This window comes from Corvus brachyrhynchos, unplaced genomic scaffold (assembly GCF_000691975.1).
Source record: "Corvus brachyrhynchos isolate BGI_N302 unplaced genomic scaffold, ASM69197v1 scaffold30, whole genome shotgun sequence".
NCBI lineage: Eukaryota > Metazoa > Chordata > Aves > Passeriformes > Corvidae > Corvus > Corvus brachyrhynchos.
Window position 1 is genome coordinate 182,055 of NW_008235742.1, and position 11,374 is coordinate 193,428.

The 11,374-nt window shown below is 55.4% G+C and overlaps 1 protein-coding gene, 1 long non-coding RNA gene and 13 other non-coding genes across 15 annotated transcripts in view; 1 reads left to right on the forward strand and 14 right to left on the reverse strand.

Moving 5' to 3' along the window:
* The window catches only part of LOC108446975, a 1,089-nt gene extending 835 nt beyond the window's left edge, over positions 1 to 254 (forward strand). The window contains exon 2 of the long non-coding RNA XR_001862323.1: positions 115 to 254. This is a non-coding gene — a long non-coding RNA (uncharacterized LOC108446975). The remainder of the gene's footprint in view (positions 1 to 114) is intronic.
* A 191-nt stretch (positions 255 to 445) lies between these two features.
* On the reverse strand, positions 446 to 517 carry TRNAC-GCA. Its single transcript has one exon. It is a non-coding gene; the product is annotated as a tRNA-Cys (tRNA).
* A 396-nt stretch (positions 518 to 913) lies between these two features.
* Positions 914 to 985, reverse strand: TRNAC-GCA. Its single transcript has one exon. It is a non-coding gene; the product is annotated as a tRNA-Cys (tRNA).
* A 266-nt stretch (positions 986 to 1,251) lies between these two features.
* Positions 1,252 to 1,323, reverse strand: TRNAC-GCA. Its single transcript has one exon. It is a non-coding gene; the product is annotated as a tRNA-Cys (tRNA).
* A 366-nt stretch (positions 1,324 to 1,689) lies between these two features.
* On the reverse strand, positions 1,690 to 1,761 carry TRNAC-GCA. The gene has a single exon. It is a non-coding gene; the product is annotated as a tRNA-Cys (tRNA).
* Positions 1,762 to 2,159: 398 nt separating this feature from the next.
* On the reverse strand, positions 2,160 to 2,231 carry TRNAC-GCA. Its single transcript has one exon. It is a non-coding gene; the product is annotated as a tRNA-Cys (tRNA).
* A 396-nt stretch (positions 2,232 to 2,627) lies between these two features.
* TRNAC-GCA lies at positions 2,628 to 2,699 on the reverse strand. Its single transcript has one exon. It is a non-coding gene; the product is annotated as a tRNA-Cys (tRNA).
* A 372-nt stretch (positions 2,700 to 3,071) lies between these two features.
* TRNAC-GCA lies at positions 3,072 to 3,143 on the reverse strand. The gene has a single exon. It is a non-coding gene; the product is annotated as a tRNA-Cys (tRNA).
* A 371-nt stretch (positions 3,144 to 3,514) lies between these two features.
* Positions 3,515 to 3,586, reverse strand: TRNAC-GCA. Its single transcript has one exon. It is a non-coding gene; the product is annotated as a tRNA-Cys (tRNA).
* A 1,870-nt stretch (positions 3,587 to 5,456) lies between these two features.
* On the reverse strand, positions 5,457 to 5,528 carry TRNAC-GCA. Its single transcript has one exon. It is a non-coding gene; the product is annotated as a tRNA-Cys (tRNA).
* A 272-nt stretch (positions 5,529 to 5,800) lies between these two features.
* TRNAC-GCA lies at positions 5,801 to 5,872 on the reverse strand. Its single transcript has one exon. It is a non-coding gene; the product is annotated as a tRNA-Cys (tRNA).
* Positions 5,873 to 6,546: 674 nt separating this feature from the next.
* On the reverse strand, positions 6,547 to 6,618 carry TRNAC-GCA. The gene has a single exon. It is a non-coding gene; the product is annotated as a tRNA-Cys (tRNA).
* Positions 6,619 to 7,516: 898 nt separating this feature from the next.
* TRNAC-GCA lies at positions 7,517 to 7,588 on the reverse strand. The gene has a single exon. It is a non-coding gene; the product is annotated as a tRNA-Cys (tRNA).
* Positions 7,589 to 7,860: 272 nt separating this feature from the next.
* Positions 7,861 to 7,932, reverse strand: TRNAC-GCA. The gene has a single exon. It is a non-coding gene; the product is annotated as a tRNA-Cys (tRNA).
* Positions 7,933 to 9,902: 1,970 nt separating this feature from the next.
* The window catches only part of RPL23 (ribosomal protein L23), a gene marked incomplete at its 5' end in the record, with an annotated part of 2,325 nt that continues 853 nt past the window's right edge, over positions 9,903 to 11,374 (reverse strand). The window contains 3 exons of the mRNA XM_017744406.1: positions 9,903 to 10,054; positions 10,392 to 10,505; positions 11,317 to 11,374. The exon at positions 11,317 to 11,374 is cut by the window's right edge and continues 28 nt beyond it. Of these exons, the coding sequence (XP_017599895.1) occupies positions 9,972 to 10,054; positions 10,392 to 10,505; positions 11,317 to 11,374 (255 nt within the window). The remainder of the gene's footprint in view (positions 10,055 to 10,391; positions 10,506 to 11,316) is intronic.

The window sequence follows — 11,374 nt, forward strand, 5'->3', positions numbered from 1 at the left end:
CCCCCCCAGCCCCGCGCCCGGGGCGTGGCTCAGGGGCAGCGCTGCCGCCTGCGGGGCCTCGGGTCACGAGGTCGAGCCCCAGGGGCACCCAGATAATGACCTGTGCCATTCCAGCTCCCCAACTGGACTGACCTGGACCTCACAGCCTGGAGGAAACAGCTCAGCACAGCTCATGACTTCTAGAGACGCATGATACACCTGATTCACTGCTTAAATTAAGGGTAATTGCTCCAACAGGAAAAACTCGGGCAGCAGCTGCTGAGTTGAGCTCGTTTGTGTGGACGTGCAGAACTCAGGGGAGCAGGGGAGAACGTGTCCGAGTGTGATTTCGGTCTTGGCAAAAGGTCACCGAGTGATTTCCAAGAGCTCAGAGGGGTAAGAAAGGTTCTCCGTGCTCTGTGTGTGAGGAGGTTCTGGAGGAAAAAGGGTGAAAAAGCAGCAAGAGAGGGGGCACCTGGAGTTGAACCAGGGACCTCTTGATCTGCAGTCAAATGCTCTGCCACTGAGCTATACCCCCCTGGGACACCTCCTGCACCAGGGACATTTAAAAACATTTCTTGGCAAAGCGACAACTTTGGCTCTCTGGGGCTTGGATTCCTTTCCTCGACACCGCCCTGAGCGCTTTCATGGGCCTGCCGAAGGTACGGGGAGTGAAACGGGACAGGTGGTGGTAAAAAAGGATAGATTCAGGCAGTTCTGATGCCTGCAGAGAATTAAGAACAGACAAACCCCACACAAGCAGTGAGTGGTGCTCACCCAGAGCACAACCCCTGCGCTTCCCCAGCGCTCAGGGCCACAGATCCTCAGATTCTGGAGCTCTGAACCAACGCTGAGCGCACGGAACGAGCTCAGAGCTCTCCGTGGTTTTTCTGTGGCAAATTTTTGGAAAAGGAAGGTGGAAGGAGGAGAAAAGAGGGGGCACCTGGAGTTGAACCAGGGACCTCTTGATCTGCAGTCAAATGCTCTACCACTGAGCTATACCCCCCTGGGCCAGTGTAGGGACATTTAAAAACATTTATTTGAAAAGTAACAAGTTTTTCTGTCCGTAGGATGGTTTCCATTAATTGAGGGCTCCCTGTGCACCTCGGTGTGCCTGGAAAAGGGAGAGAAATGCCATAAATTAGGAGAAAAATGACTACAGAGAAAACCACACGCAGGCAGTGAGTGGTGCTCACCCTGAGAATGACCCCTGCGCTACAGACGCTGTGGGGATAAAAAAAGGAGGAATCCTCCTTTTTTTTGAGGAAAAAGAGGGGGCACCTGGAGTTGAACCAGGGACCTCTTGATCTGCAGTCAAATGCTCTACCACTGAGCTATACCCCCCTGGCATACCTGGAACCATTCCTAAAAACCCAGGTTTTTCTCTCTGTGGGTTGGATCCCTTCACCTGACAGGTCCCTGTACCTCCCACAGGCTGTTGAGGGAGTGTGAGGTGATAAATGATGGGAATTCTGAGGAATTCTGGGAAACGGTGGCTACAGAGAATTCAGAACAGGGAAAGGCACGTGCAGACAGTGGTTCCTCACCCAGAGCACAACCCCTGCACTCTTCCGGGGCCTTGGTGCTCCCACCGAAGCTCCCACCCCACATTCCTGCCCAGCACAGCCTCCCACATCCCACAGCAGCTTCCCGACCTTCCAGTGGGAGATTTGGGCAAAAGGAAGAGGGGAAATGAAAAAGCAGCAAGAGAGGGGGCACCTGGAGTTGAACCAGGGACCTCTTGATCTGCAGTCAAATGCTCTACCACTGAGCTATACCCCCCTGGGACACCTCCTGCACCAGGGACATTTAAAAACATTTCTTGGCAAAGCGACAACTTTGGCTCTCCGGGGCTTGGATTCCTTTCCTCGACACCGCCCTGAGCGCTTTCATGGGCCTGCCGAAGGTACGGGGAGTGAAACAGGACAGGTGGTGGTAAAAAAGGATAAATTCAGGCGGTTCTGATGCCTGCAGAGAATTAAGAACGGACAATCCCCACCCAGGCAGTGAGTGGTGCTCACCCAAAGCACAACCCCTGCGCTTCCCCAGCGCTCAGGGCCACAGATCCTCGGATTCTGGAGCTCTGAACCAACGCTGAGTGCACGGAACGAGCTCAGAGCTCTCCGTGGTTTTTCTGTGGCAAATTTTTGGCAAAAGGAAGGTGGAAGGAGGAGAAAAGGAGGGGGCACCTGGAGTTGAACCAGGGACCTCTTGATCTGCAGTCAAATGCTCTACCACTGAGCTATACCCCCCTGGGACACCTCCTGCACCAGGGACATTTAAAAACATTTCTTGGCAAAGCGACAACTTTGGCTCTCCGGGGCTTGGATTCCTTTCCTCGACACCGCCCTGAGCGCTTTCATGGGCCTGCCGAAGGTACGGGGAGTGAAACGGGACAGGTGGTGGTAAAAAAGGATAGATTCAGGCAGTTCTGATGCCTGCAGAGAATTAAGAACAGACAAACCCCACACAAGCAGTGAGTGGTGCTCACCCAGAGCACAACCCCTGCGCTTCCCCAGCGCTCAGGGCCACAGATCCTCGGATTCTGGAGCTCTGAACCAACGCTGAGTGCACGGAACGAGCTCAGAGCTCTCCGTGGTTTTTCTGTGGCAAATTTTTGGAAAAGGAAGGTGGAAGGAGGAGAAAAGAGGGGGCACCTGGAGTTGAACCAGGGACCTCTTGATCTGCAGTCAAATGCTCTACCACTGAGCTATACCCCCCTGGGCCAGTGTAGGGACATTTAAAAACATTTATTTGAAAAGTAACAAGTTTTTCTGTCCGTAGGATGGTTTCCATTAATTGAGGGCTCCCTGTGCACCTCGGTGTGCCTGGAAAAGGGAGAGAAATGCCATAAATTAGGAGAAAAATGACTACAGAGAAAACCACACGCAGGCAGTGAGTGGTGCTCACCCTGAGAATGACCCCTGCGCTTTCCCAACAGTCAGAGCCACAAACTCAACAAGTCCAAACTTGACTTGGTTCCAACCAAGAACAAACTCACAAGGTCCAAACAGACCAGATCTGGAGACCAGATCTCCAACTTCTTTCTGGGAAAGGTTTGGGCAAAAGGAAGGTTGAAGGAAGAGGAAAAGAGGGGGCACCTGGAGTTGAACCAGGGACCTCTTGATCTGCAGTCAAATGCTCTGCCACTGAGCTACACACCCTGTTTGTGCCCTGGCACCCCCCTCACAAAATAAAGCAGTTAAAGGATTCTCTTCCCGAATCCCTGAGCTCTCTGTTCCTGAGGAATTGGCTCCTCCTGCAGAACCTGCAGGGCTGCAGACGCTGAGTCCCTGCACTTCCACACAGGGCCAGACGACCTTGGCCCAGTTCCTCCCCAGTTCCCTCCCTTCCCAATCCCAGTCCAGCCCCTGGAGCGCTCTGAGCTGCTGCGGAGCCTCTGGCATTTTCCCTTCGCTTCCATCCCTGACTGCAACAGGGAAAAGAACAAACAGGAAAGGAGGCCGAGCTGCCGTTCCTCGTTTGCCTTCCGGTGACCAAACCCCCCTAAATCGCCAGGGAAAAGCAGCAAAATAGGGGGTGCCTGGAGTTGAACCAGGGACCTCTTGATCTGCAGTCAAATGCTCTACCACTGAGCTACACCCCCCTGGGGCAGGGCCTGCGCCAGGGAAGTTTAAAAACGTTTCTTGGGAAAGGGAGAAGCTTTTCTGCCTGTGGGTTGGAGCCCGGTGTCCCTGACAAAGGTACGGGCAGTGAAATGGGATAAAAGATGGCAAACAGGATTCCTTTCATTCCATTTCCCAGCCCTGATCCCATCCGGGATATTCCTCGTTCCATGGCCTGGCTGGATCCAGTTCAGGTTTCCTCCCATTCTGTATTCTGGCCATTATCCAGTCCGGGTTTTCCTCCATTCCAGATCTCAGCCCTGATCCAGTCCGGGTTTTCCTCCGTTCCAGATCTCAGCCCTGATCCAGTCCGCGTTTTCCTCCATTCCGTATCCCACTCTGATCCAGTCCGCGTTTTCCCCCATTCCGTATCCCACTCTGATCCAGTCCGGGTTTTCCCCCATTCCATATCCCACTGTAATCCAGTCTGGACTTTCCTCCATTCCGTATCCCACTGTGATCCAGTCCGGGTTTTCCCCCATTCCAGATCTCAGTCCCGATCCAGTCCGGGTTTTCCCCCATTCCAGATCTCAGTCCCGATCCAGTCCGGGTTTTCCCCCATTCCAGATCTCAGTCCCGATCCAGTCCGGGTTTTCCCCCATTCCAGATCTCAGTCCCGATCCAGTCCGGGTTTTCCCCCATTCCAGATCTCAGTCCCGATCCAGTCCGGGTTTTCCCCCATTCCAGATCTCAGTCCCGATCCAGTCCGGGTTTTCCCCCATTCCAGATCTCAGTCCCGATCCAGTCCGGGTTTTCCCCCATTCCAGATCTCAGTCCCGATCCAGTCCGGGTTTTCCCCCATTCCAGATCTCAGTCCCGATCCAGTCCGGGTTTTCCCCCATTCCAGATCTCAGTCCCGATCCAGTCCGGGTTTTCCCCCATTCCAGATCTCAGTCCCGATCCAGTCCGGGTTTTCCCCCATTCCAGATCTCAGTCCCGATCCAGTCCGGGTTTTCCCCCATTCCAGATCTCAGTCCCGATCCAGTCCGGGTTTTCCCCCATTCCAGATCTCAGTCCCGATCCAGTCCGGGTTTTCCCCCATTCCAGATCTCAGTCCCGATCCAGTCCGGGTTTTCCCCCATTCCAGATCTCAGTCCCGATCCAGTCCGGGTTTTCCCCCATTCCAGATCTCAGTCCCGATCCAGTCCGGGTTTTCCCCCATTCCAGATCTCAGTCCCGATCCAGTCCGGGTTTTCCCCCATTCCAGATCTCAGTCCCGATCCAGTCCGGGTTTTCCCCCATTCCAGATCTCAGTCCCGATCCAGTCCGGGTTTTCCCCCATTCCAGATCTCAGTCCCGATCCAGTCCGGGTTTTCCCCCATTCCAGATCTCAGTCCCGATCCAGTCCGGGTTTTCCCCCATTCCAGATCTCAGTCCCGATCCAGTCCGGGTTTTCCCCCATTCCAGATCTCAGTCCCGATCCAGTCCGGGTTTTCCCCCATTCCAGATCTCAGTCCCGATCCAGTCCGGGTTTTCCCCCATTCCAGATCTCAGTCCCGATCCAGTCCGGGTTTTCCCCCATTCCGTATCCCACTCTGATCCAGTCCCGGTTTTCCCCCATTCCGGATTCCAGCCCGGATCCCGGCTCAGTTTTTCCCCATTCCAGGGAATTTCTCCCTCCCGGGAATGAACCGCAGAGGGAGGCTCAGACAGTGACGAGTTCCTGTGAGCGCTTCCTCACCCAGAGCACAGCCCCTGCGCTCTTCCAGGCCCTTGGTGCTCCCACCGAAGCTCCCACCCCACATTCCCTGCCCAGCACAACCTCCCGCATCCCACAGCAGCTTCCCGACCTTCCAGTGGAAGGATTTGGGCAGAAGAGAGGTTGGAGGAAGAGGAAAAGGAGGAGAAAAGAGGGGGCACCTGGAGTTGAACCAGGGACCTCTTGATCTGCAGTCAAATGCTCTACCACTGAGCTATACCCCCTGCTCTCCATGGACATTCCCAGCCGGAATCTCCGTGCTCATCACCATCCCAGCAAATCTCTGCTAATTAATCCCGGGACAAAATCCAGATCCTCCTGAAATCCTCCTCCCTTTCCTCACCACGGCCCCCCGATGCTGCTCTGCCCTGCTGGGAATCAGCTGCTCCCCCCTGGCCAGCAAACCCCGCACGGGGCCTACGCACAGCTCAGGGGGGAAAACGTGGGAATTACGGGCTCCCCACCACATTTTTGGGGATAAAAAGAAGGAAAAGAGAGGGGGCACCCGGATTTGAACCGGGGACCTCTTGATCTGCAGTCAAATGCTCTACCCCTGAGCTATACCCCCACCTGGGTGCAGCAACCAGGTGAGCTCCTTGTGGCCACTGACGTGGTTCTGTCACATTCCAGAGCTGGCCAGCCACACTCCAGCCACTCCCAGCCCTGCCTGGCACACCCCGCCCTCTGTTCCGTATCCCACTGTAATCCAGTTCGGGTTTTCCCCCATTCCAGATCTCAGTCCCGATCCAGTCCGGGTTTTCCCCCATTCCGTATCCCACTCTAATCCAGTCTGGCTTTTATCCCCATTCCATATCCCACTCTGGTCCAGTCCGGGTTTTCATCCATTCCAGATCTCAGCCTTGATCCAGTCCGGGTTTTCCTCCATTCCGTATCCCACTGTGATCCAGTCCGGGTTTTCCCCCATTCCGTATCCCACTCTGATCCAGTCCCGGTTTTCCCCCATTCCGGATTCCGGCTCAGTTTTTCCCCATTCCAGGGAATTTCTCCCTCCCGGGAATGAACCGCAGAGGGAGGCTCAGACAGTGACGAGTTCCTGTGAGCGCTTCCTCACCCAGAGCACAGCCCCTGCGCTCTTCCAGGCCCTTGGTGCTCCCACCGAAGCTCCCACCCCACATTCCCTGCCCAGCACAACCTCCCACATCCCACAGCAGCTTCCCGACCTTCCAGTGGAAGGATTTGGGCAGAAGAGAGGTTGGAGGAAGAGGAAAAGGAGGAGAAAAGAGGGGGCACCTGGAGTTGAACCAGGGACCTCTTGATCTGCAGTCAAATGCTCTACCACTGAGCTACACCCCCCTGGGGCAGGGCCTGCGCCAGGGAAGTTTAAAAACGTTTCTTGGGAAAGGGAGAAGCTTTTCTGCCTGTGGGTTGGAGCCCGGTGTCCCTGACAAAGGTACGGGCAGTGAAACGGGACAAAAGATGGCAAACAGGATTCCTTTCATTCCATTTCCCAGCCCTGATCCCATCCGGGATATTCCCCGTTCCATGGCCTGGCTGGATCCAGTTCAGGTTTCCTCCCATTCTGTATTCTGGCCATTATCCAGTCCAAGTTTTTCCCCATTCCAGATCTCAGCTCTGATCCAGTCCCAGTTTTCCCCCATTCCGTATCCCACTCTGATCCAGTCCGCGTTTTCCTCTGTTCCGTATCCCACTGTAATCCAGTTCGGGTTTTCCCCCATTCCAGATCTCAGTCCCGATCCAGTCCGGGTTTTCCCCCATTCCGTATCCCACTCTAATCCAGTCTGGCTTTTATCCCCATTCCATATCCCACTCTGGTCCAGTCCGGGTTTTCATCCATTCCAGATCTCAGCCTTGATCCAGTCCGGGTTTTCCTCCATTCCGTATCCCACTGTGATCCAGTCCGGGTTTTCCCCCATTCCGTATCCCACTCTGATCCAGTCCCGGTTTTCCCCCATTCCGGATTCCGGCTCAGTTTTTCCCCATTCCAGGGAATTTCTCCCTCCCGGGAATGAACCGCAGAGGGAGGCTCAGACAGTGACGAGTTCCTGTGAGCGCTTCCTCACCCAGAGCACAGCCCCTGCGCTCTTCCAGGCCCTTGGTGCTCCCACCGAAGCTCCCACCCCACATTCCCTGCCCAGCACAACCTCCCGCATCCCACAGCAGCTTCCCGACCTTCCAGTGGAAGGATTTGGGCAGAAGAGAGGTTGGAGGAAGAGGAAAAGGAGGAGAAAAGAGGGGGCACCTGGAGTTGAACCAGGGACCTCTTGATCTGCAGTCAAATGCTCTACCACTGAGCTATACCCCCTGCTCTCCATGGACATTCCCAGCCGGAATCTCCGTGCTCATCACCATCCCAGCAAATCTCTGCTAATTAATCCCGGGACAAAATCCAGATCCTCCTGAAATCCTCCTCCCTTTCCTCACCACGGCCCCCCGATGCTGCTCTGCCCTGCTGGGAATCAGCTGCTCCCCCCTGGCCAGCAAACCCCGCACGGGGCCTACGCACAGCTCAGGGGGGAAAACGTGGGAATTACGGGCTCCCCACCACATTTTTGGGGATAAAAAGAAGGAAAAGAGAGGGGGCACCCGGATTTGAACCGGGGACCTCTTGATCTGCAGTCAAATGCTCTGCCCCTGAGCTATACCCCCACCTGGGTGCAGCAACCAGGTGAGCTCCTTGTGGCCACTGACGTGGCTCTGTCACATTCCAGAGCTGGCCAGCCACACTCCAGCCACTCCCAGCCCTGCCTGGCACACCCAGCCCTCCCTCACTGCCCTCCAACCCCACCCCGGGGCTCTCACCGTGCTCCGGGTAAGGCAGGTACTGAATTCCCACCTGATTCCCTCTAAAACATCCCAAATGTGAACAAGGGAAAGGAACCTTCCCAGCACCGACTCCAAAATGTCGCCTCAGGCTCTTGGCTGCATCTCTGTTTGGTCTCAGGGTGTGCCCAGCCTGGCTCTGGAATTACTGCCACGGCCTCTGGGACACCAAAAATCCCCCCCAAAATGTTTCATCCAGCTCTGGGGCCGTGGAAAAAGTCCTCACGAACCAGATGTTAAAACAGATCGGCAAGAGCAGCTTTATTGGGGTGGTTCCTTACACGAAGCAGGCCCCTGCACCTCTGGAATGACGGGCCCTGCTTGGGAAGACAGAGATCCCCTTCAGCTGCAGGTTTGGAATGTTGGGATCACAACCAGAGCAGCGCTGTGCCCTTCCAGGGGCTCCAGGGAAAGATCCACGAGCTCCGAAACCCTGTGGAAAACAGAGTGAGTGACCCTCAGGACGTGCAAGTCCTTGGCCAAGTCTCCTCCTGGTGCCTGTGCCCAGCTCTGGGGTATCCAGAAATCCATCGGGAATGGTCAGAGAGGTTGGAGAACACCTCACAAAGCAGGGCCAGGGCTTTGTCCAGCCTTCCCTGGGGCTGTGCTGCTGAATGCCAGAGCTGTCGCTGCCTTCCCCGCTGCGGGAACAAGCGGCACTAAAGGCATCAGGAATGGCACAGAAGCATCAGGAATGGCACTAAAGGCATCAGGAATGGCACAGAACCACCAGGGATGGCACAGAACCATCAGGGATGACACTAAAGGCATCAGGAATGGCACTAAAGGCATCAGGAATGGCACAGAACCATCAGGAATGGTACTAAAGGCATCAGGAATGGCACTAAAGCCATCAGGAATGGCACAGAACCATCAGAGATGGCACAGAACCATCAGAGATGACACTAAAGGTATCAAGAATGGCACTAAAGGTATCAGGAATGGCACAGAACCATCAGAGATGGCACAGAACCATCAGAGATGGCACAGAAACAACAGGAATGGCACTAAAGGCATCAGGAATGGCACAGAACCATCAGGAATCTCCACAAGTGCAGCAGGGACCAGCTCAGTGCCAGAACTGCAGTGCTGGGGGCACCGCCTTGCATTGGGGTCAGGGTGGGCACCAGGGCCCCAAAACCAGGGCGAAGCCACCCCGTTGTCACCTGTGGGCCCAGGGGTGAGGCTCCCCCGAGCCTGTGGGCCAGGAGAACACAGCTCCCACCCAAACCATTCCTTGTTCTACAAACACCAGGAGAACCACGCAGAGCTTCCCAGAGAGCCCCAGCTCTTCCCTGGACATCCCTTCCCACTCTGCTCCTGGAGGTTCTGAGCTGATCCCGAGCTGATCCCGAGCTGATCCCGGCTCTCCAGGTGCCAGCTGGCACCCAGGGTTCAGCTCCGGCCACTCCTCAGGTGACAGCAGTGGCCTCCCCGTGTCCCCATCACGGGCCCAGGGACATTCCTCAGCTCCCTCTGTCCAGCTCAGCTCCAGGCACTGTTTCACTCTACACCGTTAAATTGCCCATTCCACAAGAAAATTCCGGGAATTCTCCAATTCTGGGAGCTCCAGCAGCAAGGCAGAGCTGCCACGGACGCTTCCCAGCTCCCATCAGAGAAGGGATCAACTCAGGATCACTGAAATTTGAGCCATTCCAGGTATTTTTCAGGAAGCTGCCTGAAAAACAGAACTATTCAATCCCCCAATCCCATTTTCCTGCTGGAGCGCACACGGAGCTCCATAAAAAGTTTCCCACCACGATCCTGCTCCTTTTTGGCAAGAACAACACCACGGAGTTGGTACAAGGAGTTTTATTTTGTGTCCCTGGCCAGGGGCAGGATCAGGATCGGGATCAGGATGGGGATCAGGCGATGCTCCCGGCGTTGGAGGCGATCCTGGGCCACAGATCCGCACATTCCTTGGCCACGGGGCCTGTGATGGCCGAGCCTGGAAAACAGGGACAACACCACAGGGTTAGTTCCTCCCTGAGAGGCTGGGATGAATTCCCAGAGCAGCTGTGGCTGCCCCTGGATCCATGGAAGTGCTGGATGGAGCTTGGAGCAGCCTGGGATAGGGGAAGATGGCCCTGCCCACGGGAATGGATGGCATTTAAGGTCCTCCCAACCCAAACCAGGCTGGAATTCTGTGATTTAGAGGTCTCAGATGGTTCAGGGCAGCATTTCCCGCTCCCAATCCCACTCTGGATCCTTTCCCCCAGCCCAGCTCAGCCCCGTGGCGCTGCCAACCCGCCGTGTTCCCAGTGGGATGCAATTCCCGTGCTCACCTTTCATCTCCCCTTTGTTGTTTACAATCACTCCTGCGTTGTCCTCGAAGTACAGGAACACCCCATCTTTCCTCCTGTAGGATTTCCGCTGCCGGATCACCACTGCTGGATGGACTGGGGAGAAAAAGCACCACAGGCATCAGGATAAACACACATTCCAGAAGAGATCCCACAGGAATCAAACCCAAGGCACAGATTTGAGGCGGTTTTTGTTTTGCACCTCTTGTTTGTGGGGTTTCACCATGGAAAATTACAGTTTGTAGTCAAGGGTCCCCTTAAAACTGACCATGAAACACCTGCAGCTGCACCCACGCTTGGAAAATCCAAGGTTTTCCCACTTGCCCACCTTCAGTTTGAAATAAATTATTCATTCACAAACAATATTCAGCAAAACTCCTCTGGAGCAGGAGCAAACCCATGGCAGGGGGTGGAACTGGATGGGATTTAAGGTCCCTTAATCATTCCACGGTTCCATAACCTTTAATTTTACAGATCCCTATGACATCACTCCTCCTTTACTGATGGGACACCTGGACTCAGGGAAGAAATTCCTCCCTGGAATGGGTTTCCCAGAGAAGCTGTGGCTGCCCCGGGACACCTGGAAGTGTCCCAGGCCAGGCTGGATGGGGCTTGGAGCACGCTGGGATAGGGGAAACGTGTTCCTGCCCACGGATGAGCTTTAAGGTCCCTTCCCCCCCAGGCCATTCCATGATTCCCAGACCCGATGTCCCACCACTGATTGAAATCAACAGCACCAGGAGCTGCCACTTCACCCAAAAGCGGCGTCTTTGCTCTGCCCTTCCACGACAACTCCCTGGGCCACGGCACGGACCCAACGAGTGCTTTAGAGAAGGGGGAGGGTGACTCTGCAGGGACTCTGTGCCCCATTCCCACGGCATTTCAGGACAGCAGTGGTGCCACTCACCCTTCTTCCGCAGCTCCGGCTTGCCCTTCTTCACCGTGGCCATCACCATGTCACCCAC